This window comes from Eurytemora carolleeae, unplaced genomic scaffold (assembly GCF_000591075.1).
Source record: "Eurytemora carolleeae unplaced genomic scaffold, Eaff_2.0 scaffold943, whole genome shotgun sequence".
Lineage (NCBI taxonomy): Eukaryota > Metazoa > Arthropoda > Copepoda > Calanoida > Temoridae > Eurytemora > Eurytemora carolleeae.
In genome coordinates, this window is record NW_019396842.1 from 112,317 (window position 1) to 139,473 (window position 27,157).

Below are 27,157 nucleotides of genomic sequence, written 5' to 3' on the forward strand. Positions count from 1 at the left end.
GACGACTTATAGTTGAGTTATGATATTAAGAACATGAAATGATATAGTTGAGTTATGATATTAAGAACATGAAATGATATAGTTGAGTTATGATATTAAGAACATGAAATGAACATGAAGCACAATAGTTAGGCATTACAGTTGTCTGTTGTTATTTTTGCAAAACAGATTTTCTAAATATTTAGTCAAATCTGGTCCGGATTTACACATTTTCAAAATTTGCGAATCTAAATAGAGCTCAACCCGATCATGTCTAATTCGTCTAATAGCTATATGATATTATGTTGATTGTTGAATTATACTGAATACTAGCAAATAGATTATCAAGTACAAGAGGTGGCAACAGAGAAATGGATCAATTAACACGACGTCACAGTGTCAAAATAAAAAAGTGTTAAGACAGAAACTAAAGAAAACATAAAATTGCACTTGTTTTACTGGAAGATAAACACTTTAATCTAAAATAATCACTATTTATAATAACTTGGTTGGACACATACAACTGTTGACACTTGTGACGTCAGAATACAGCTGTACTAACAGTGTACAAATTCTACGTTGCCATCTATTGTACTTGACTCCTATATAAATACTAGCATTGCATTTTCTAATCCCTAGATCTTATGAACTTAAAATATTAAATTTTGATCTTAAAAAATTCATATTTTTAAATATCACAGGTCATGAGAATTCAAGTGTTCAAAGATGGAATTAATGGTATTTCTACAGTCTGCAGGGAATGATTACTACGGGTCTACATAAGGAGATCAATGATGAATCCCTTAATTAAAGGTATTTCTACAGTCTGCAGGGAATGGTCACTGCAGGTCTACATAAGGAGATCAATGATGAATCCCTCAATTAAAGGTATTTCTACAGTCTGCAGGGAATGGTCACTGCAGGTCTACATAAGGAGATCAATGATGAATCCCTCAATTAAAGGTATTTCTGCAGTCTGCAGGGAATGATCACTACGGGTCTACATAAGGAGATCAATGATGAATCCCTCAATTAAAGGTATTTCTGCAGTCTGCAGGGAATGATCACTACGGGTCTACATAAGGAGATCAATGATGAATCTCTCAATTAAAGGTATTTCAGCAGTCTGCAGGGAATGATCACTTCAGGTCTACATAAGGAGATCAATGATGGATCCCTGAATTAAAGGTATTTCAGCAGTCTGCAGGGAATGGTCATTACGGGTCTACACAAGGAGATCAATGCTTAATCCCTCAATTAAAGGTATTTCAGCAGTCTGCTGGGAATGGTCACTACAGGTCTACAGGGTGTCCCACATCAAATAAGACCGCGTCAATGAGTCTAAATTACGATTTGGGGGACAAATCAGAAAATTTAAGAAGAATGAATCATTTTCAAAAATTTAATAAGGCTAATAGAATTTTTTTTTTGCAAAAAATGCTAGATTTTTCGAGTATCATGTGCGTATTTTGGCGCTAAAGATTGGAGATAATCTCATATGATATGGGACGCTCTGTACATAAGAAGGAGATCAATGATGAATCTCAAGATTTAAAACAAAAATAACCACACGAGTTTAAATATGTAATATTTTATTGATAAATTTCTATGAACATGTTTCTATGTACACATTTGATTATATATATTGTATATATGCAAGGTGCAATAGTCTGGTGTTGGGGGGTTCAATATCAGATTTTAGGTTGGGAGATATGTAATTTGTATCAAGTGCTGCATTATATATAATTATGACATTTATAAGTATTTTGTGACATTCTTTGTCTGTTTGATGAGTACATCGCTGGATTTATTGACATGAAAGAATTTGTAAATAGTAAATAAAGTAGAAATAATAATTAATCTTTTCCCAGGCACTACTGCATAGATTTATAAGTTTGTACCAGTAAATTCCAGTTTTTCTTGATAAATGCATTCTTTAGCACTTTTCACAAGGAACCTGAGGTGTAAAGAAGAAAGACGATTTGGAAAATAATTTTCACTTTCTAAAAGTTTATGAACTTTCCGATTCCTGCCTTTTCTCGTCTTCAATCTCACGCTGCGCTCTAGATATCTTAGCTTTCTCTGTTGGAGTGTTTTCCCCCACCTAAAATATAAAGAAGTTTATCATTTAAAAATATAGTTTGTAAACTGATATCTTTTAAAAGGCAAAGGAAAGTTTGTGCCTGGTTAGGATTAAAAATGTCATTCCGAATTCTATGTTTTTAGAATTATGAAAAATCACCAATATGATGAAGAAATATTGATATTGTTTAACATTGTATAAACTACTCACAATCACTAGCCACACAGGTTAAATTTAATATTTCATAATTTGCATTATTTTATATTATCCGAGTGTTACTTTAGAGAATTTGCATTATTGAGGTTTTCTAATAACGAAGCCGACACCTTTTCATATTTTGCAGTTGTTCGAAAATCCAGTTCCAGTCGTAAAAGAAAGGTTTTCAACGAAAATTTAGTTTCAAAACAAAATTTTAAAAATATTATGAAATATTAACAAAATTCAGAAGATGAGAAAAAAATCCGAAACTAGATTAACAGTATTACATTTAATTGAATATTGATATGGGCTCTTCGCTATTGGGCATTATGCGTTTTCATTTTTTACGAACACTCCCTTTAAGATCATTGCCATAATCATGGTCGACGTCCATAGTCAATTTACTGATCAAAATAATTTATACCTCGGCGGCGAACAATCTCATTTTCTCTTTAAATGAGAGTTTAGCCCCATCTGTTGGTCTAACAGCGCTCAGTTTACGCTCCTGCTCCTGCTGTAACCGTCGCTGTCGGGGATCCCTAACAAAAATGAAACTTACAAACTCTAATTTTCAAATCTATGTTAACAACCCAATGTTGCAGACCTTGGATATTTCAAACTATGATTCTAGTAGATTAAATAATATAAGTTTAAAATATCAAGGGTTACATCATCAGGTTGAAAAGATATAGGTATTAGATAAGCTAAGTAATTCCTAAATGATAAAAATTGATAAACACGTTTCGTCATATGACCGATTCTATTTTGATTAATTTAAACATTGAAAAATTTAGATAATTTATGATAAATATGTTTTTACCTGTAGACCTCTTGAGTTCCAATAACTGAAGGATTATGCCCTGATGAACTTGTAAAATCTAATTTACCTGTAGACCTCTTGAGTTCCAATAACTGAAGGAGTATGTTCTGATGAACTTGTAAAATCTAATTTACCTGTAGACCTCTTGAGTTCCAATAACTGAAGGAGTATGTCCTGATGAACTTGTAAAATCTAATTTACCTGTAGACCTCTTGAGTTCCAATAACTGAAGGAGTATGCCCTGATGAACTTGTAAAATCTAATTTACCTGTAGACCTCTTGAGTTCCAATAACTGAAGGAGTATGTCCTGATGAACTTGTAAAATCTAATTTACCTGTAGACCTCTTGAGTTCCAATAACTGAAGGAGTATGTCCTGATGAACTTGTAAAATCTAATCGTTCTAATCCATGAGTTGCCGAGTTTAATAAATTCTCAGCTTCATTTATAAATGCCTAAACATGCAAAAATATATATTTTAAAAATGTAGAACCTTTGTAATTAAGAATTTACAGGACGCATAATTTGAGTCAAATGTTCACTAAAACCAACTAAAACCCAATCAAAGATATACCACTCAAAATGTGTAAAAAACTATTATTTCTGGAAAAATGCAAGTGTTGTTGATCGCTTTAGATCATTTTCAGAAAAAAATTCAATAAAACTTTCAAGATTTTAAAATGTGTTGAAGTTTGCTTTTATTAAACTTTGCAATATCTTAATCCAAAATAACAAGTAAAAGTCAGTTTCTGAATAGTTTTTGGCTTTTTTAACATATAATATCGTCAACCAAGATCATATTTTCACATACTGAAAGAAGGGCGTTTGTTTAGAATAAAAAGTTAAAAAACAATTTACCAAATTTTGACCATGAAAGAACATAAAGGCAAAACACGACCGGAATCATATCATCCGAAAGCACATCACTATTTACTATGCAGTAAACACTATAATCACTATATGAACATCACGGGAAATAAAAGAGGAATTGAATTTGTTTGTAGATATGCAGTAAGATAAAGATCAGGTTTGATTCACAAAAAAACGTTCTAACTTAAGATCTCACTGATTAACATTTTTTTAACAATGAACATAGGTTTTCTTGTTTACAATTTCTTCTTGCATGTATTTATATCTAATTTCTAACTAAATAAATTTCTACTGTATTTTTACAGGATACTATTCTGTTGGGTGTAGAGATATCACATGAATTAAAGAAGAGATATCACAAAAATTACAGAGAAAACTCTGGAATAGAAATAAACATTAAAGCTTGTACTTGATGTTTCAAAAAATATGTTTCTGATAACTAATTAAATCACTTATTCAGTAAAATGAATCTGTTTACTCTACACAATTGCTGTGGCTTATTTTTATCGGAAGTTTAAAAGACTTTAACATCTGTCTAAAAGTCGTCTTCCTATTCCGGAGTTATCACTGTACAACTTGTGCTGGTTTGTTACCTTTAAAGATGATTCAATTTCCCTTTTAGATGTTCTCTTTGAAAATAATCAAGATTGACTTTTCATGAAATTTAAACTGATTTTATTACTTGATAAAATTGTATGATACAAGATTACCGAATAGCATTAGGCTTTAGACTTTAATAACGACCTCTTAACTCTAAAAAAAACAGGGTTGAATTCAATTTTAAGACGTAGTATTGTTTTTTAAATATAATTTATTAGCCAAGATGGGGTAGGGTATCAAGCAGTCGTCTTAGCAATCTCATTTTATGTGAGTAACCCTGTATGAACAGAATTTCAATTTATTACTTACATTGGGATCCTCAGATCTTTCTTGTGAGGTTGCTCTTTCTTCATATTTATCCTCAACATTGTTCTCGATCCTCCTGTTCTCCTCCTCCATGTAACTACCCTCCTCTTTCTCCTCCTCCTCCTCCTCCTCTTCTTGTTCTAGGAAACTGACCCGTGCTCTGACTTCATCATCGTTGAAACTGACACGCTTGGTTGGCGTGTTAAACTCCTTCCTGGTAGGAATAGGCTCACGCTTAGTGGGCGTTTCTGCTCTAGCCCGCCCTTGCCCATTACCTAGAGATAGGAATTTTACTTGAAAATAAAGAACAGCCAAACAACTTTTTTTTCAGTCTTAAAGGGACTGTATAGTGTATGTGTAATTTCAAGTGACCCAAAATACAAAAATGGCAATGTCCAATTCACAATAATACCATTGAAACCATTTTCTGATTAATAATGTGAAAGATAATGTCGTTTTTCTGAGTTTAATAGTATTTAATGGTGTATAAATCATATATGTTTTTATGTAGGAGAATTGGGCAAGTCACTTTCGTAAAGAAACCGCCATTTTTGAAAATAATGATTTTTCAATATTATAAACATAGATATCTGATTCATACTTGATCAGACAACAAAACTATAAAGTATCGTTGGGATTCGGGCATTGCCAACCTTGCCTGGAGGTACATTTGAAATTACAGTTACAATCCCTTTAACATAATTCTCCAAAAATAAAATCCCAGTAAGCTAAGGAGGAAGTTTATTCATGTAAACATAAATGATTGAATGCGCTCAAATACCGCAGTCAGATTTTTTTAAACTGAAATTCATAGAAAAAAAACGAAGAGATAAATGAGCAAAATTTCCCTTCAGAGAAAATCGGAATTAAAATCGTCCTTGTTCAATGTTAAAGTTTAAAAAAGAATATTTTATTTATTTTTATTCAGACAACACTTCAGAGGGTACTGTATTGTGAATCTGACAAGCTACTAAATAAATAGAGAGACACTTAAAATTACGTACACAGTCTCTTAGACTCTGTTATTTTCCATCAGATCAATGATTGACAGTTATAAATCTTCTATTTTTCTATTTTAAATTCAAGGAATACGACTTTAAGTTTAGTTTAATCAGCTCAGAGGCTATCCCTGTATTATTGTGAATCATTTAAAGAATAATTTTTAATATTTTGAAGGGGTATTAGTTAGTTTTTTTTTCATCCCTTTTTAACATCTTTTGACATTTTTGTTGCAATCCGCAAACATTCCTAACTTCGGGAGTAAAAATATTTTCAAAGAGAGGGGAGATTTTTCAAGAAAATATGCACCCCTGTCTTACCTAAAAGCATATCCAACCTAGCAGCACCGGCCAGAGGCGGGGTAGCTAGTGGAGGCGGGGAGATAGGTAGAGGTGGCAGGGGTTGGGAGGTGGGTAGAGCAGGTAGAGGTTGGGACTGCTGGCCCCGTCTCTCATCTTCTAGCCCAGGGATCCCACCGTTCCGTTTAATCGTAGATATGTTTGGTTCATCCTAAATATACAGACGTTTACTTTTTTGAAGATAATGTTTAACATACATTGGTCGGCGTTTATATCAATGCTGTTATTTAAAAACATGTGTTTCCATGCTCTTTAAAAGCTTAATAAAAATTAAAATTGAAATAAAAAATCGTCTTCATTGTATTGATATAACTGACAACTATAGTTGGTGATCATAAAATATTTACAAAATTATATTGTTGACATATAACGAACTAAAGAAAGCATTGTATGAATTGAGCTTAAATATGCCATGTTATATTAAAGTTAGTACCCTAGTGACTAATTAGTAAAAGATTAAATATCTAACAAAAACTTGCTTCTTGTGCCAAACATAAACCTGCTCCTGAAATGTAGAGACACACTCCTTAATGGAACTAACTCATGTATTAGTATTATTCACAATTTTTTTAAATTTAAATTATTTGAACTATTTTTTTTACTTCCTTTATTATATTTTCAAAAATTGAAAGGAGTAAACAAAATATTATTTTTACTATTTATCAAAACATGCATCTTATCAGATACGATTTTTTAAAGAATATTTTCCATACTTTTTGCCCACACAGCGATATTAGTTTATTTACACTGTTAGAATTGGTTTAGTGGAAAATAAGTTAACACTTTATTCTAAGCTTTGTCACACTGCCCGTGATCTTTAAATCAACATTGTAAAAAAGCGACATTTAGTTAAGGTATTTGTGCAAAGGAGACGCTTCGAAAAATGCTTTAACTCAGAATTGCTTCTAGAAAATATGGCAGCTTTCTCCTCCTGTGGCATCCTTGAAATTATTTCTGGATTGAAGGTATTAATTCCTCTAGTTCAGTTTAAATTATCAGGGAAAAGAAAACAATAATTGACACTCAAATTACCAACTAAAGTGCTGAGACAAAATGTCGTCTTTCTTTATAACGCAGCTTTAACGATCATAGGAAGCAGTGCAGGGGTCCATTTAATTCCATCTTATTTGATCCTAAATATTGATTGATTGATAAATTACATCTTTTATGCAGTACACATTTGGAATCAAAATGGAATTATATGGACCCCTGATTAGCAGTGTGCTGTCTTACATCACTGTCTGAGTATTCCTCTATCCTTCTTCGAAACTCCTCTTCAACTCGACTTAGTTTCAAATCCTATAGATCAAATGTCAAGGGACTGTTCACATTTTAAAAATTCCCCGTTTTACAATTCCTCCGCGGTGTTTATCTTTATGAAGTAAGTCAATTCCCCCTTAATTTAAATTTCTTTTTATCTGACAAGTAAAACATAACAATACACTTGTAAGACCTTTGTATTTTGACAAAAATATAGTTCTAACCTGAGATGGATCCTGAAATCTGACTCTGTTCTGACTTGGTTTATTTGGTTCCATCCTCATTGGTTCCTTAGAACCTTCCCTAACATCCCTAGGGATCTCTCTAACGTCCCTAGGATTGTCCCCTTCGTAGGAGAATTGTCTCTGAGGTTTCTCTGGTCCAGGGGAGAGTGGAGATATTGTTTGACGTGGGTAGTGGGCCGAGGCCGGTCTTTCACGGAGCTGCTGTCCTCCGGTCAAACTGGTTTGGGATCCAAACCTGTTTCTTGAGGCCGGAGGCACCAGATTCTGATAATATCCTGGATCAGTATCAGGCCCTACAGCTGGAGGTTTAGGAGGAGCTAGATTCTGTATAGACGAGGATCTAACTCCTCCAGGTGGTCTGTAGGGGAGTTGTTGATGCAACCACTCCTGGTTCTGATAGTTGTGCTGGGAGTCCCCGCCTGGGCTCTGGTGAAGAGCTGGAGTACTTTTTGACTGGGGGATCCGATTTCCAGGTCCTGGAAGAGTATTTACCGAACCTGGTCTTATTTCTTTCTCACTGGTCCTTCGTGGCCCAGTGTTGTACTGACGACCCATTACTGGACTAGGCTGAGATAGAAGAGTTCCAAGTCCATGAAATATGGCTCCCTGCCTTGCCACCTCAAGAGTTACCACAGGTCCAGTTCTCATCATTATTTCTGCTGCTCTCTCCTGCGTTATTCCCACTAAACTCTGACCATCTACAGTGAGTAGCTGATCTCCAGCAGCTAATCGACCATCTTGCCAAGCTGCTCCACCTTCTACAACAGCTTTTATATAGATTCCTAGCCGCTCCTGTCCAACACCCTTGGCAGCTACTATAGATAGACCCATACCATTTGTCTTAGAGAGACGTATTGTCTCTATTTCTGGTTCTTCTGCTAGAGTTTGAGGGGAAACTTTTCCAGGATACCCCATTCCAATTGGACCATTATTGGGATTACTGTGGGCGGTGATAGGTCCATTGGAAGTCATTATGGGACCATTTTGGCCCATAAAGCCGGGCTGGCCAGGAACAGGGACCGGATACCCATTGGGTCCAATCACTTGACTGTTCCTATTCGACATTGGACCATTAGGAACTGTTGGGCCATTGTATCCAGTTTGAGAACCATTTGGTGGATATCCATTATGTCCATTTTGAGAACCCGGATGTGGACTGGGCCCATCAAACTCTCCATTAATTGTAATCTGGGACATTTCACTTGGGCTTCTAGTCGCTAGAGGAGGCAGGTTATCCATGTATATTGTCCAAAGTCCACTACTGGTGGGCTGTGGGGTCATAGCGCAGAGACCAGCATTCTGGAGAGGTTGAAGGAACTCAATAAGGCCACCTGGAACACCACGAACAATATCGCAACTGTAGTTATCCTCAGGAAGCAGGAATGGCAACTGAAGGACGAAATCCTCCTCCAGGCGAACCTGTCGTCCTTCAGCTCTGGTCAGTTCGTCAACTGTATTCTCAGCAACACGGACAATAGTATCAATTAGCTCATTACTGATAGGAGCCTCATTTTCAGCAGGCTTGTATTGAAGTAGGAGAGCCTTTAGTTGCTGACTGTTCAGCTTAAAACAGGTTGAGGAAAGTGTAGCAATATCTTCTGCAGTTCCTTTACGCGCCTGAAGCAGGTGCGCAGTCTGCATGATGCGCGCAAGATGGCAATCAGCAGCGAGTTCAAGACCTTGCTTCTCAGCCCATATTTCGACCCGAGCAAGCCGTCGTTTCAGCCTCAATCCCCACTTATGAGTACAGTATCCGTTCTGGTTCTGGTCTGTTACGATGATATTAAAGGTCCACATGTTTACAAAATGGAAGAGCTGAGAGAACAGTTGAATGGTGAGTGCGGCATTCACGCGGCACTTTCTGAGAAGACCCATTGCAGAGGCAAATACGGAGATTACTCCAGCAGTTGAACTCTCAACATCATCATCCCTTATAATGAAGTAGATTAACATACGTTTCATTTATCAATAAAAATGTGACGCTTTTTTAAAATTCACAGTCTGGGATAGCCACAACTGATGAGACAATGTAAAGTATAATCTTTTGTAGATAACAACCGGTTTTAAAAGTAATGGGAAATCTCACGACTCGTTTTCGGACTTTTAAAAGGTTCCAAAAAATCGAAAAAGTTAAAAATATTTAAAATTTAGTATTTAAAGTTTTTTTTATTCGTGTATTAAGCCAAATTTTGACACTAAGAGAAAATATATCCAGAAACGAATCAAAAACTATCGTTTTTCTCTAAGGATAAAAATATTGCAAAAAACAAAAGAAAAGATAAGATAAGATAGGATCTGAAACCCCCCTCCCCCATCTTGGTTAGCCCAGACCGCCATCGGGGCTAACTTCCTATGTTTTAAAATGTTGTAAGTTTTATTACAATAAAAAAACAAATAAAGTTCTGTCTCATTATTTGTAGATAAAATTACCTGTCGGATAACAACCCAGGGAGGACTAACTCTAGATCTGCTTGGAGAGCTATGACAAGTTGTTTGAACGCCATGTGTACTGCATCAGCTAACATATCCTGGGCCTAAAATATTTCATTGTGTTCAAAGTTTTTATGTATGAGAAGTTAAATCTGCAAACCCTACCGACATGGAGAGCCCAGACCCCCATCGGAACTAATTATTCAAAGTTTATTCAATGAAAGATTAAACTTTGATAGACCTTGAGACAATCTCAATAAGATATTAATCTTTAACTCAAGGAAATCTAAAACTTGCTGAAAACTAGTTCAACATTACAAATTCTAAAATGTTGAAAGACAATGAATTAATCTTATATTTGCAGCTGAAGGAATTCAGTCTAATGCAAAAAACTCTAATTTACTAATCTCTATATCTTTGCAACCAAATGTCACGGACCTTAAATATCTCAATCGATGAATTTTGTTAGATCTAATAAATCATATTTGAAATATCGAAGGTTTGCACTGCTAGGTTGTAATGGTAAAGGGATTAGAAAATGTGACTAGAAAGACTCAATTCCTAGGCTCGTAAATGGAAGTACCTGTAAACTAAAGGCAGTAATATGTCGGTCTGATTTAAGAAAATGTAGAAGCTCGCTTGAATTTGCCATCCAGAAGGAGAGGGTGGGGGCATGGTTAGCCCCAGGGGCTGTAGCAAGGAGGCGGAGTATTTTGTCCGCCACTCTATTTAGCATATCAGTGAGACGAACTGCTCTCTCTTCAGGAACTAGTTCAGGTCTGTAGTGTGTAGATGCACGAAAGCGTGTCGCCATGTAGAGGGTGTAGGTTGGTGCAAGCTTGAAGTTCACACTAGCCGGATCAAGGTTCATCGTGAGCGCGTTGAAGAAAGCACTTTCAGTGTCCTCACGAAACTCGAGCACAGCGGGTAAAATAGCATCTTTACCCCGGTGTAACGGCGGGTACTGAGCATAGTTGGCGGTGGAATTACGCATACCAGCCTGGAAATCGTTACCACCAGGGAGAGTGGCGGTACTTCCATGATGGGAGGGTTGCATTCGTCCACCATCTGCCACTGGGTCGATAAATCTCCAAACACTTCGTCCAAACCTCAGTGTGGCTCCATGTTGAAGAATTGTTGTCTCTACAACACGTTGTTGATTAACAACAACCTCAGCAGCTGGACTACAGGGTGTAACAGTTACCACTCCCTCGGTGTGAGCTATCACACAATGACGGGGTAGAAGACCCTGTAGTTCTACACCTCCGCCTCCAACCTCACTTCCAACCTCGGTAACATTCATCTGAAGGCGGACAACTCGATTTTCTCCGCCCTCAGGTGTCAACTCAACAAGAAACGGCAGTCCACCGTCAAGCTGTCCAATAGAGGAAGTTTTCTTTTTCCGTCTCCGGCCGTCCATTGGTCTTCTACGGACGTGGAAAGTAATTGCCCCTCTGACGGACTGATGATTCATGAGGATGGCTAACGGACACTCGTCGTCCTCTAACACACACTCTCTGGTTGTCCCACCTCCTACAACACGTCCCATTCCTCCATCTTCTGGCATTGTTAGATTCGACTGTATGAGACAGTATTGACCAGCATCACCTCAACAAACAAATAGTTTTTATTCAATTTTTAAATTTCTAAAGAGAATGTAAGCGTAATTTCAAAGGACCATCCATGCAAAGATGGCAATGCCCGTTTCAAAACGGTAACCTTGAAACCGTTAGCTGACTAATAATGTGAAAGATTTTGTCCTTTTTCAAGGTTTACTCGTGTTAAATCTGACAATTCCTTATGTTTTCCTGCAGTAGAAATGCGCAAGTGACTTTTGTAGATAACCCACAATTAGAATTGATCAGTTTTCAAAATTTTAAACATTGATATCTAATTCATACTTGTTCAGACAAAGCTTTCAAGGGTACCGTTGTGAATCGGGCAATGCCATATTTGCATGGAGGGTCACTTGAAATTACGCTCACAGTCCATTTAAGAGAAAAAATTAATACTTTAGAAGCCTAATGTCGTCTTCCTTATAGAAAGAAAATGCGGGAAGCAGTAAATATAAATCTGGGAAACTCAGTAATTCTTAATTCTTGACATGAAGAGATTATCAAGTGGCAAGCCAAACCACTTAAGTATAATAAAGAATCTAATATAAGTGTAAATGATAAGGATGTGTACTGTATTCGTTTGAGAATTAAAATGATCGTGTTGGTAGATTTCATTCTTGATAAGGAAGACGACATTGACCCAGTTACAAAATTTATTTTTACCTTTATTTATTCCATATTTTTCCAACATTTCTAGAACCACCATTGCAGCGGTATCACGGATAGAGAGAAGAAGGGTCTTATAGGGAACATCCTGGACAAAAAAATATTAATTAATCTTAATTCAATTATTTAATTGATAAATTAAATTGAAGAATTTAATCCAAAAGACATAATTTAATTTCTCAAAACCTTTAATGAAAATTAAACATCACTTTAAATCTCAAATATAAATATACATTATACATGAACATTTTTTAAGTCAGAGTCAATGTTTTATTTGTGAAGGAAAAATGATATAAAAGTTTTTTTTTAAAAACAAAGTTAAGGTAAAGGACGCTAAAAACTATGTATAGTTGGATAATTAAGCTATAGTTCATTGCAACCTTATTTTTATTTGATGGTATTTTCATCCTTTAAGGGCAACCCTGTATATAAACCCCTTGAAGTAGATTTATTGCTTAAATATAAACACATAAATATAAAATAACGAGTGTATTTAAGGAGAAGAAGATGAGTGGGTCTTCTCTATTTCCAGAATTGATATGAGAATTTTAAAATCATATTTTTATTCTCTGCAACCCCTAGATTAGTAAAAGTAGAGTTAGTACCTTACACAATGCGTCACCATATATCTTGAGTGTACCACCAGTATCAGGTCCTCCATCCTAGGTAATTACAGGGGTAAATTTTTTATTTAAACCCCATTTTTTCCATTTTTCACCCCCTCAGATATTATGTTAGGTTGCGCTGAAATGATTTTTAGTTTAAAATAAATTTTAGGTAAAATGTATCAAAGTAGAAACGAACAAACTTGCCTTTATGTCCAAGTTTTCAATTTGTCCACCAAAATTCACTCCCCCCCCCTCACGTCCCAAGTCTCAAAATTATAAAAAAATAATACAAACATTTATTCTATCTTTCTTGGAATAATTGTCATTTTTCATCTTACTTTATTTCTTCTTGAATTATAAAAATCGAAAAAATTCAAGAATTCGCAATATTTTCATTTTTTTTGGGCGAATTTCCAAAAGAATACAAATATTTTAAAGTTCTGAATCTGACCGGCTATGAAATTTTCCTGGGGCCATTTTAGTTGTCGCACAAAAATTCGGTTAAATCGGTTCACAAAAAAAGTCAACAAAGTTGTATCACAATTACAGAATAAATAAAAATGATACTAGTGGGACACACTGTATAACCCTACTGTCTTGTATCTTAATTAATACCATAGTTAAACGAGAAATCTTGCTATCTTATAACTTTCCTTAAATGAGAACTTGTAAATCTGAAGTTAGAAACTCCATTATCTCAGATCTCAAGATATTGATATAAACATCAAACTTAACTTTCTGAGCTGTGCGCCCTTTCTGCTTTAATTATATTGAACATTATGCCCCTTGGGTTGATATAACAGCATATTTTATCTTCTGGGTTAATTAAACGAAACATAATGTTTTAATGGAACATTATGTCCCCTGGTATGGTTGATTTTAACATTATGTCCCAAGGAATGGTTGATTTAAACATGATGTCCCCTAGATTGGTTGATTTAAACATTATATCCCCTGGAATGATTGATTTTAATATTATGCACCCCATGGAATAGTATGCTTCGAAATCTTAAAACTGAACATTATGCCCCCTGAAATTTTAAACTGAACACAATGCCCCCTGAAATCTTAGAACTGAACATTTTGCCCCCTGAAATCTTAAACTGAACATTATGCCCCCTGAAATCTAAAACTGAACATTATGCCCCCCTGAAATCTTAAAACTGAACATTTTGCCCCCTGAAATCATAAAACTAAAGATTATGCCCCCTAAAATCTTAAAACTGAAATTTTTGCCCCCTGAAATCTTAAACTGGACATTATGCCCCCTTAAATCTTAACACTGAACATTTTGCACCCTGAAATCTTAAAACTGAACATTATGCCCCCTGAAATCTTAAACTAAACATAATGCCCCCTGAAAACTTAAAACTGAACATTTTGCCCCTGAAATCTTAAAACTGAACATTTTGCACCCTGAAATCTTAAAACTGAACATTATGCCCCCTGAAATCTTAAACTAAACATAATGCCCCCTGAAATCTTAAAACTGAACATTTTGCCTCCTGAAATCTTAAAACTGGACATTATTACCCTCTGAAATCTTAAAACTGAACATTTTGCACCCTGAACTCGTAAAACTAAACATAATGCCCCCTGAAATCTTAGAACTGAACATTTTGCCCCCTGAAATCTTAAAACTGGACATTATTACCCTCTGAAATCTTAAAACTGAACATTTTGCCCCCTGAAATCTTAAACTGAACATTATGCCCCCTGAACTCGTAAAACTAAACATAATGCCCCCTGAAATCTAAAAACTGAACATTTTACCCCCTGAAATCTTAAAACTGAATATTATGCCCCCTGAAATCTTAAAACTGAACATTTTGCACCCTGAAATCTTAAAACTGAACATTATGCCCCCTGAAATCTTAAAACTGAACATTATGCCCAAATCTTAAAACTGAACACTATGCCACCTGAAATTTTAAACTGAACAAACAGCCCCCTGAAATCTTAAACTGAACATTATGCCCCCTGAAATCTTAAACTGGACATTATTACCCTCTGAAATCTTAAACTGAACATTATGCCTCCCGAAATCATAAAAGTGAACATTATGCCACCTGAAATCTTAAAACTAAACATTATGCCCTCCAAAATCTTAAAAATGAATATTATGCCACCTGAAATCTTAAAACTAAACATTATGCCCCCAAAATCTTAAAACTGAACATTATGGCCCCCGAAATCTTAAAACTGAACATTATGGCCCCCGAAATCTTAAACTGAACATTATGGCCTCCGAAATCTTAAAACTGAACATTATGGCCCCCGAAATGTTAGAACTGAACATTATGGCCCCCGAAATCTTAAAAGTCAACATTATGCCACCTGAAATCTTAAAACTGAACATTATGCCCCTTAAAATCTAATACTGAACATTGTGCCCCCTGAAATCTTAAAATTGAACATTATGCCCCCTGAAATCTTAAATTGAACATTATACCTCCTGGAATGTTTAACCCGAACATTATTCCTCATGGAATAAATAACTGGTAAGTACACCCCCTGAGATGATTAATTCACTATTTTGTCTCTCTGGGATGATTAATAAACTAAACATTATGCCTCCCTAGGATGTTTAAACTGAAAATTATGCCACCCTGAGATAAAACTACCTTAGATCTGAACTGTTGAAGTTTCTTCTCTAGCTTCTGTTGTCGCCTTCGTCTCATTACAGCTTCAGGGTTGGATATACTTCGCGTAAAACTTGTGTCAGGCAATTCTAAAATAAATATATTAAGATAGCAAAATAGACAAGTTTATAAAATGTATTTTCTCAATTATCAAATATGGCTGTCTCAAAAGGCGTAAAACGATAAAAATATGAAAAACTTATCAAACCGGGTTGAATTTCCAAATTTAAATCAATTTATAGAATTAAAAAATTTTAAAAAATGACCGACTACTTGTTCCAATGTTTAAGCTAGGATAAAAAGAAATATGCCTGAAGAGTTAATATATTGTGGAGGTGTAATGGAACTATCAATTCCTCCCGGGTATCTACGAATCCTTATCAGAGGAAAAACTCTAGTCAAGGGAATATATTCACTACATTCCCCCCCCCACCCCCCTCCCGGAAACACATTAAACAACAACAGTTGAGCTTCTGAGATGCTGAGATTTTTGTTTTAATTTATGAAAAATGTTAAGAACAAGATTTTTGTAATTACACACAAAGTAAATGATTTTTTCATAAATAAAATTTTCAATAACCTTTTATTATGTAAATGTTAAGAAATATTTTTTAAAGTTTAATTTACTCGTTTTACTACTGCAATTTTTTTTCGGTTTTTAGGACACTCAAAGGAATAATAAAGGCCAAGAGGAAAAAAAATTGGCAGTTCAGGATAAGTTTAAAGATTTTTTTTTTACAGCTAAGGTTAGGTAAAAAATACGTTAAGAAAATGAGACTAGACGGAAATGTAAATCTTAGATTGGTCACAATCACCCGACATTTTTTTAAATCTTACCAAATTTAATAGTTTAAATTTCTGGAACAAACTAGATCAATATATCAGCTCTCCAATTGAAATCATACTAAACGTTTACATCTACATCTTTCACCTGTTATTTTAATTATTACGGCATCTATTGGGAATATGTAAAAAAATATTCTAAATTATTTTTACGCCATCTTTGTAATTCATTGAAAAAAAATATTTAGCAGATTAATATTTTCCAGCATCTCAAGACTTTTTTTTGTAAAAAATGACATTTTTTATTGTTATAGATTTTAACTTTTTTGTACTTAGTCCGCTCTACGCAATACTCAAGGGCAGAAACATAATAGAGGGAGGAGGTTGTTTAATTTTCCAGATGATGGAGGAGGGCGTGGGGGGGAAGGGGTGCAAGATACCTAGATTAGGGGAGGGATTGAATGCTGGCAGCAAGAAAAATGCAAAATATTTAAAAATTATTTCATTGAAGGAAAATAAGTTATTAGGATTAATACAAGTCTACACTTTAAATTCGTTTTTTTCTTTTGTACTTTTACTGGCTTAAAATGGCTTCATGTCTATACACAATAGAGACAATTTTGAGCAGAGATTCGACAATAAATTGATTTTCAGAAACCTCTTGAGAAAGGAATTTACCAAGACCTGTTAAAAAAATGTTATCAATCATAAAAAAATGAGAAGAATCTTTTATTAGGACATTTCAAAATTAGAAAAACTTTTCAATTTCACTCTGAGTCTCAAAATCAAAATCTTAAAAGTTCAAAAAAATATAATATATTTTATCAGCATCAAAAATGAAAAGAATAAATCTTCTTTATATTCTCTAAAGTGAAAAGGAAAAAACTTATTCTCTTAAATGAAAAGAATAAAACTTCTTTATATTCTCTAAAAAGAAAAGAAAAAACTTCTTTATATTCTCTAAAAAGAAAAGAAAAAAACTTCTTTATATTCTCTAAAAAGAAAAGAAAAAACTTCTTTATATTCTCTAAAAAGAAAAGGAAAAACCTTCTTTATATTCTCTAAAGTGAAAAGGAAAAAACTTCATTATATTCGCTAAAATGAAAAGGAAAAACCTTCTTTATATTCTCTAAAATGAAAAGGAAAAAACTTCTTTATATTCTCTAAAATAAAAAGGAATACCTTCTTTATATTCTCTAAAATGAAAAGGAAAAAACTTCTTTATATTCTCTAAAATGAAAAGGAAAAACTTCTTAATAATCTCTAAAATGAAAATGAAAAAACTTCTTTATATTCTCTAAAATGAAAAGGAAAAAATTTTTATATATTCTATAAAAAATAAAAGAAAAGAAAAATGAGAAACTTCTTTACATTTTCTAAAATGAAAAGGAAAAAACTTCTTTATATTCTCTAAAATATAAAAAGACATGGATACAAATTCAGGAATGAGATGTTTTCAATTCTATTTTCAAACGTCAAAAATTGAAATTATATAAGAAAGGACTAAGAGGGGAATTATAGAGAATGAAAGGTAAAATGAAGGAAGAATTAAAGGTATGAACTGGAAAATAAAGAATAGAATAGAAAGTAAACCTGTAAGTAAAAAGAGGAAGGAAAGAAGAGAGAAAGGATAAGAAAGAAGAAAGAGAAAGGAAACAGAAAGTGAAACAGGCAAAACAGAATTTTAATGTTGAAGAAAAAAGGAAAGTATTAAGAAGGAAGGAAGGAAGGAAAGTATTAAAAAGGAAGGAAGGAAGGAAAGTATTAAGAAGGAAGGAAGGAAGGAAGGAAAGTATTAAGAAGGAAGGAAGGAAGAAAAGTATTAAGAAGGAAGGACGGAAGGAAAGGAAGCGGAGAGGTAAGAAAAGGGGTGAAAATTCAAATTTTGCTGAATTATGAAAACTTTATGATGTCACGCTAATAAATTTTATTATTTTATCAAATATTTCGCGCTCTAATAACACGGCCGGCAGGAGTGGGACCATTTTGATTTACTTTTCTGTGTTGATACAGTGGTAAACAGAACACAATGGAGTTCTAGGCGTCTTTGCTCTTTTTTTATAATGACGTCAGTATAGATGTGGAAATTTGTATTTGTTCTTTAAAATGTAACACTTTGTTTAAGAAATTAGTTACAAACTTTAAAATTGGCGACATTTCGTAGTTAACAATTAAAAGATGACAACTTCTATTCCACTGTTTTCTGGTTATCTGGTAACCAGAATCATAAGAGGTGGTAACCAGAATCATAAGAATGCAATTAAGATGTGTAACGACAGTTCAAAATATAAAAAATGGCAGTTAAGTGAGTAAAATCAAAGCTTGAAACCACGGATATTTTCAATTCCTCTTTTTCATCCCTTAAACCTTGTAATACCCCCCNCTCTTGAAGTTAACCCTCCAGAACCAACTACATGGTTTGCGTGTCTCCAAGTAACAAAGGACAAAAGAGAAACTAAATTTAACTGTTTTCTGCTTAATTAGTAAATATCAGTGCAAAGGATCCATTCCATTTTAAATCGGATCTGTCTTGATTAGCAAAATGTTACGGATCCAGCATATCCTGATCCTAAGTGCGGGTAAATTATAATACTGTCTGTAGTTTTAACGAACGGTAAACGACTACACAGAATAAAATGGTTGCTCAAATTTAAAGTCAGTGTGGTACCTTCTATTACTTTGCTTATCTGTCTGGGTGGGTGTTGGTTTGTGTCCAATAAACGTCAAAACGACAGAACCGAATGGGCCCAATTTTTTGTGGGAACTCACGTGACACCAGAGAAGGTTTATGGATGATCGAATTTTCAAAAAATTTCAAAATTTTGATTAAGAAACTTGGAAGATTTTCTTCAGCTTGGTTTTAAAATCTAGGTTCGAAGGTCGTCTTTCAATCTACACCGACTAAAACTTTTAGATTTTCCGCAAAGCTGGGTGCCCAAGCTTGGGTACAAATATATTTGTAAATACGGTGCTAACCAGGAAACTCTGAAATAGGAAGACGACTTTAAGAATCAAGTTATAACTTTAAAAAGTCTAATGAGCATGAGACACAGCCCTTGCAGTGCTGTGTAAACAGAACCATTTCACTAAATTAGTTAATAAATGTGTAGTAAAACTATTTGCTTTGTAATAACATCAAATATAATTGAGTGTTGCTATAATGTCGTCTTCCTATTTCAAAGTTTCCTGGTTATCACTGTAATAACATATGTTATGCAACTGCTGTGTGTTATAACAGGATATATATTTATTATTTAGGTTTTGTTTGCTTGAGGATTAATTTTCATAGATTTAAACCGAAAAAGAAAGAAAATAAGAGTTGAAATAAAATGGTTGTATACGTAATTTAAATCCTGTTGTGTTAAATTACTTATCAACAATTTTAATTTTCCTATATCTTTGCAACCTGTAAACTAAAACTTTAATTCTGCCGGATCAAGTAGTCAAAGTTCTAAATATACCTGTATAGAGTTTATCTGCCATACTCTCATCCTTCCCCCCGCCATCTTTATCCTTCTTCTCCTTCTTCTCCTGCTTCTTAATCGCCTTCTTCTCCCTCTTCGAGAGTTTCCTCTTGAAGGAAGAATCCTCCTGGGTGGGCTGGGGCATCTGGCTGGCTTCGTCGATTCGTCTACAAAAATTTTAACATAAAAATTATGTAATACTAGATTTCCTCGCGCCCTGCTTGTTTAACCCTATTAGGTGCTNGATATAGATGTAGGTTTTTTTTACATAACACAAAAAGTATTGGTCGGAGGTTGCTTTAAAAACTGATAATTTTCGAATGTTGTTTCTCAACCATATGGCATTTCCACTGAAGGTAAAAATATATGAATTATCAGAATTAAACACTTTTAAACTTAGAAAAACGACAATATCTTCCTAATTATTTATTTGATAAAGGTTTAAAGGGTACCGGCTTGAATCTGGAATTGCTATCTTTGCATGGAGGGTCACTTGAAATTACGCTCACAGTCCCTTTGAGTTAAAAATTTCCTACTCATGTTATCCTAAAAATTACCTGAGTAAAAATCGTCCCTCTCTATCGTCCTTGTGCCAATTCAGCTGAACCAACAGGGGTTTCTCGTCCAATCCCAATCGTCTCTCGCCTATAAGGAGGAAAGTAAATTTTCAGACAAAAACAACCAATTAATTTAATTGGTTTTCCTTCCTTTTCTATTTATACCAAACTAGTTTAAAATTGTAAAAATATAAATTCACAATGGTTGATTATATAAAAATTAATTATATTTACAACGTTAGCCCTCAAACTGAAACTGTTTTAAATAAATAAATATTTAGATTATAGATTTAATTGGCATGTGATAAAAAAGCTAGATCAGAAATTAAATGTTGTTGACAATTTGACAATATGCAACTTTTCTAAATTTTCGTTAAAGTACAGGGGGGGGGGGGTTAGATGATAAAAGCGGAATGTTTACTTTATTACTAAGTCTCCAAATATCTATATAATAATTATCAAAGAAAATATTTCTTGTTTTACTAATATTAATTAATCAAAATAAAAATGTAGAAAAAGAATGATCAGATGTTCTTAATATATACATTTTACGCATGTTTCAAAGGATGGTTCACTAAATTTAGAACCCACCTTTAAATGATATATAATGTAACCTCAATAGGGATTTGAGGAATTTTTAAAAAGAAAACCTAGTAAATCTCGCAAAAAGTGAACCATTTTATTCAGCCGATGTTTTGTTTTATGATTTTTTTCTCCTATCAATCATATCTTTAAATTAGATTTAACAAAAGAAATCAAAGTTCATCAAGATCATTGAACTTTTTTTTTCTAAAAGTTTAATAAGAACTATTCAGCAATACGGGAACTCTTCTCTCAGGGGCGCAGTCCCCCCCCCTTCACCGTTGAGAAAACTGTAATAAACATGTCAATATCAGACAAATATTTTTTTTTCTCTCACAAACATTGGATATTAAAAAAATGTCCTAGATTTGGGTTATTATTATTTAAATTGCTTTGAAAGACTGCCTTCTAGGTTCTAAAAAGAGTTATCATTATTTTTCGCCTGATATTAACAACTTTTTTTGTAAAAGATGCAAAAAAAAAACGGCGAGTAATGAAGGTATATCGTTATAAATAAACACGATAAATATTAAGTATCTCCTAGGCTCAGTGCTTTTCCATGGTTTAGCGGAGAAAACCCGAGGGCTGTATATTTTTTCGAATTACCACCCTCCCCCTGAAATATGAAAAATTGAATCATTTTTTTTATTTTTTGATACATTTACCTAAAACTTTAATGATTTTTCCCAACTCAGCGAATGAATCCCTACAAAAAAATGTTCTTCTGGGGAAAAAATATAATTTTTAAACTGGGGAGGGGGAGATTATTTTTAAAGAAAATATACACCCCTGGAAAAACCTTAATAAATATTTTACTACAATGGTCTTTTATGTAGATATGACAGCTTTCACACCGTACACAACATGAACCGGGAAAATTTCATGCATGGGCCTGAAATCTTACATATTAGCGACCATAACTATGTTTTTAAGAGTTGTTGAGAAGCATAAAAAGTTTTGAATTAATTTGTACTCTTTCTTGTGGGTAAAATAAAATAAAATAAATAAAATAAAAATAAAATAAAAATGCTTTTCTTTTGAAGTCCAATTTTCAAAACTTAACGTTTTATCTCTTTCAACAAGAATTCACAAGAAAATAAAAGTTTTAAAACTTTGCTTGGATTCGTGAAAACTATTGAAAAACAAGAAATTTTAATTTGAAAATTTTAATCCTAGTTCTTTGAGATTTCAGTTCATATCTGTAGTCCACACTATTGTACAGCTATTTACTACAGCTACATATTTACTAGCTATGGCTTAAGAAACTCATGGGTGACAAAGGTTAAAAAATATTTTTTTTAATTCAGAAATTAAATTTTTTTTCAATTTTTTTTTTTCAATTTCTCGGACAACGCCGGCCACTTTAGGCTAGTTCATCATAATACTGAACAATCCTTACGTCAAATGAAGGGGGGGGGGAGGGGGGCTGACCTGACTCGTGTATTTCGTAAAGAGCATACTCTGGCATCTCCAGCATTTTCATATCTGGTCGAAATTTCTCAATCAATGTCTCAATGATCGACTTTGTTGTCGCAGTACTCGACACACGAATACATTTAGTCGCAACCTAGGAAAAATAAAGTTTATTTACATCTGTTTCAACGACATAAAAATAGGTGGGAAATTTCGTTTTTCGTTAAAATCAGAAAGCCTAAAAAAATCAAAAAGAATATTTAAAGTTAAAAAACATCTAAAAACTAGCCCGTGGTAAGGCTTTACCGAATAAAAATATATTTCTAATAATATCTTATTATCTAATCAATGATTATAATTTTTCAAAAAGTTGCAGATCTAGTATAATTTATGTTTCATAACTTGTGTCTTCGCTAGTGATGAACCTTTTACAACTTTTAATTAAGGCTTTTTGACTTTTAAAAGTCGCCGCAAAAATATAGAAAGTTTTACAATATCCCAAATTATTAGGACGGATTAGGATTTGTATCCGTGACAAAATGCCATGCATGCACATTGCACTGTCTATAGTATGTACATTGTACATTGTACAATTACATTGCGTTGTCTAGAGTAATTATCCACAAAGGATGAGACTGTAAAGACGACCTGAATCTCGTGTATTGTGATCCCAAGGTTAAATTTAATCTGCTGTCTTAAATTTATTCTTTTAATGGCTTATGTAATTATTTGCCAAAGAAAGGAGTTTACAGATGCATAGAATCAGGAATATGAGGAAACAGGCCCAGGCGTCTCATCCGTTGGTGATAATCCGAGACCGAATTTAAAGAATTTGAGCCGCGGCTCAAACATGGTTGGTTCCACTTGAAATGATTTTCAGTGTTTCGAATTTTGAGCCGGAGCTCAATTGGAACCGGTTTTTGACGGTTCAGCGACGGGGTTTAAATTAATTAAATGTTCAGCCTCCGGTTCAAACAAAATTACCTTTTGTCCTGAAGCTAGATCCTGAGCTTGGTAATAGAATCTCATCACTCCATTAAACTCCAACTCCTGAAATATCACAATTAGAATTTAAAAAAAGACCGAGTAAAATACCCCTTGTTGCCCGTTATCTTAAAATCGGCCAATCTCGTCAAAATCTACCAAAATGTCCCTATAACAGGTTTGTTGTTTAAACTCATACAACTTTGAAAATACGAAAAAACATGAACGGTATTTGTCGCTTCTAAGCACATCTTCTGATATGTCATATCAACATGTAAACATAAAATTGAAAAATAAAAGGAATTGATTCTTTTCCGCAAACTATGATTTTCTTATATCAGGCTGCAAAAATATAGGAATTAGAAAATTTGAAAAGCCAATACACATTACACACAGTGGAAACTCCACCAGTCTGAGGATTAAAAAGAAGGAAACTGAATGAAAGAATGAATGAACTAGACTGAAAAATATAAAATATGTAAAACAAGTACATATATTCACTATAATAAGTCTCTTTGCTCATATATTTATTAGCTATGGCTAACCAAACGGCTGAACCGAACTGGCTGATTTTTCCCCAGCAACTCATGGGTGACTCAATTCTTCATGATTTTTAAATTCGTTGATTAATGTTTTTTTTCATAAATTTTCAACAGGTGGATAGAGGTGGGGGGAGGGGGATACTCATTTTTACACAAAGGTCACTACCCGCCGTTTACAGCAAACTTTTAACAACAAAAATAATTCCCCATTTTTTCTTTATATTTTTTAATTATTTGCTCTGCAGCACTGATGAATAAGTAAGATGACGTAGATTATGACGCATATTGACCCCTGAACTAGACCCTAGACAGGTTCTGGGAAAGCTTTACAACTTACGCGCGTACCTCCATATCAAGCGCAGAGTGCAACATTATTCCCAGGCCTCCCCCCCTGACTCTCGGAATATAAATGAGTCATGATTGTTCATGATGGGTCATGATTCAGGCAAAAACATGCAAAGAATTATAACAGGCTTAACCATGACTATGTTTAATTGGGTGGTAAAAGGGGGGCCCCCTGTAATTTAAGGTAAAATAAGTGTTTTTTGACCGTGTAGAAGGGGTTTGCCCACACAGTTTACCCTGTGTGCCCCCCCCCCAGGAAACATACTAACCGACTATATTTCCGATGGCGAAAAAAGGATCGAGTAAATAATACGGGTTTCGTTAAAAGGGCATTTTTTCGGGGGGGGGGGGGGTCACTTTTGGTATTAATATATTAATTAACTTACTTTTTAATTGTAATCTCCAATTTTTCTACTATTTTTTCTGTTCCTATACTTATTTAGGCAGTAAGCAATGATTATTAAAAATCGTTTTTAATTTTCACAATATTATTTGAGTTCTGTCTATCTGTCTATTTGTATTTCTAACTGTTTGGGGAATAAACTAATGGTATTCAAAGCACAATTTCTTCTATACAGAATATACACTATTCACTATACTCACATTACATTACACAAAATACAGTTTTTACAATCATTTTTCAACCCAACATTATTAACGCTAAGATTAAAAAAGCTACTCTTTATTAAGATTTGACTAATTTTGAACAAAAATAGAATGAGAAAAAATAAAAATCTATGTCATATTTCGTTTTTGTTTTTATTCTTTAAATTTGAATGAATTTAAAAACTTGAGAGCGTTTAATAAAATATGAATAATATACGAACTTCTCAATGTTTATTACGATTTATACCGTTCGACAACAATCAGTCCTTGACGGTAGCTTATCGTTCTTAAAGCATCTTATTGTAAACATTACATTGGTCGATTGTTATGAAAATCTTGTTCTCAAATTTAACGAACGCTATCATTTTCCACAAACGAAGCACAAGCCTTGTATGTACACTACTTTCTCAAAAATTAACTGTACAGCTGACAATACACAGGGTTACCCGCACTGAATAAAACTGTAAAGACGACCGGAAACTCTTAAAATATGACGATCCTAAGGTTAAATTACGTATTTTGCCTTAGATATAGTTATCAAATGGCTTATTTAAAGAAAGAAGCAAGTTTGCAATCGCAGAGAATCGTGAATATAAGGAAACATAATATAATTCCATACAGTCGTCTCTGAAGTTTCCCCCCGTTGTGTGTAACCCTGTGCAAAGTGAACACACAGACACAAATATTCCAGATGATAACTTTGTATTCTTTACATACTATTATCATAAGCCAATATAGAACATAAATCAGGCATCAGACTAAATAAAGCTTTGAATCTTCAAAACATAAAGATTTTATGGCATTTTGTTTTGATTTTAAAACAAAACTTGCATCAAGAGGGGTTAGCATGTTATACAAGGATAATTAAAATACAAATTTTATGATGAAAAATAGAATTAAATGAAAGTTAACGATTGAACAAATTGTTGCAATTGTAAAGCCATCAGGCATGTATACATAGACACAAGGGAACAGGATCAACATAACCAAGGACTTTGTGCCCCCCCTCTTATATTTCTTAACCACCTCGCTTCTGTCTGACAAGGACTTAAACCGTATCTTCAAGTGACCCTACAGATGTCAATGCTCGATTTACAAAGGTACCCTTGAAAGCGTTGTCTAATCAAGTTTGAATGAGATATCCACGTTTTGTTCCTTTTAACCTTTTTATTTTCATTTACACATTTCTTGTTAGTGGAAAAGGCAATGAAGAAACTCACAGAAGGAAACGCGACGATATTACGTATATGATAAGATTACGATTAATCCGTTTTTGAAATTATAAACATTGATATCTAATTGTATATGATAAGATTACGATTAAGGGTACTGTTGTGAATGGGGCATTGTCACCGTTGCTTGGAGGGTCACAGGGGTGTCTACTGTATATGTATTTTAGAATTTTTGATGATTTGGGAGGGAAAAAAATAAATTGGAGATAAAAAGGCAAGTTTTTTTCCGTTCTTTTGGTTAGTTTCTGCCAAAAAATCACTTATTTATCTTAAAAATATTCATTTTTCCCAAATCAAAGAATGATCTCTTATTGTTACGTATATTACTTGTGGGGGGGGGGATGGGAAATTATATTCAAAAGGGGGAGTCCTTTTCCCCAAAAATGTACAGTGTACACCCCTGGGTTGCCAACGGATATGAGATGGAATATACTGAACCAAAACCATCATTGTTTATTTTCTTCTCAACCATTAGTATCATGTACAAACAAACATACCTAGAAAATAAGATAAAAATTCAAATTTTCAAATTAGAAAAAAAAACATTTAATTTGTAATATCTTATTTACCACAACCATTTCGAAATCTATATATATAAAGTTATAATCTCTGTTTGGCTGTTTGTTTGTCCGATCATAACTCTGGAACCCCTTTGCCGATTTGCCTCAAATTTAGATTTTGACACTAGGGAGACCCATAGGAATGTTCTAAACTTGGTTTTGAGATTCTAATTCTCTTAATATTTTCAAAATGGTCTCAATGCTTTTATATAGTACGAACGAAAGTTAGGATTTCTTCTGACTCATATTTACCAAGCCATCTCATAATAATTTAATATACACTATTATACAGCCCCATCATACTTTTCAAATGATAATTAATATAAAACGTTGATTTAGCAAAAATATTGTAATTTTAAATTTGTCATGCAGTTATGGAGTATATGGAGTACATCTTTAATTATGTTTT

At 33.8% G+C, this 27,157-nt stretch overlaps 1 protein-coding gene across 3 annotated transcripts; it reads right to left on the bottom strand.

Moving 5' to 3' along the window:
- Positions 1-1,554: 1,554 nt before the first annotated feature.
- LOC111709291 (afadin) lies at positions 1,555-23,529 on the bottom strand (the record flags this gene model as incomplete). Of its 3 annotated transcripts, none has more annotated exon segments than XM_023482918.1 (16): positions 1,555-2,083; positions 2,685-2,799; positions 3,416-3,534; positions 4,859-5,130; positions 6,175-6,364; positions 7,447-7,512; positions 7,698-9,648; positions 10,149-10,252; positions 10,732-11,756; positions 12,428-12,518; positions 13,036-13,092; positions 15,663-15,769; positions 19,925-20,094; positions 20,485-20,572; positions 22,498-22,633; positions 23,464-23,529. In XM_023482918.1, coding segments are annotated over 16 exon segments (4,650 nt in total), but the record flags the coding sequence as incomplete, so codon positions are not given.
- Positions 23,530-27,157: the final 3,628 nt, after the last annotated feature.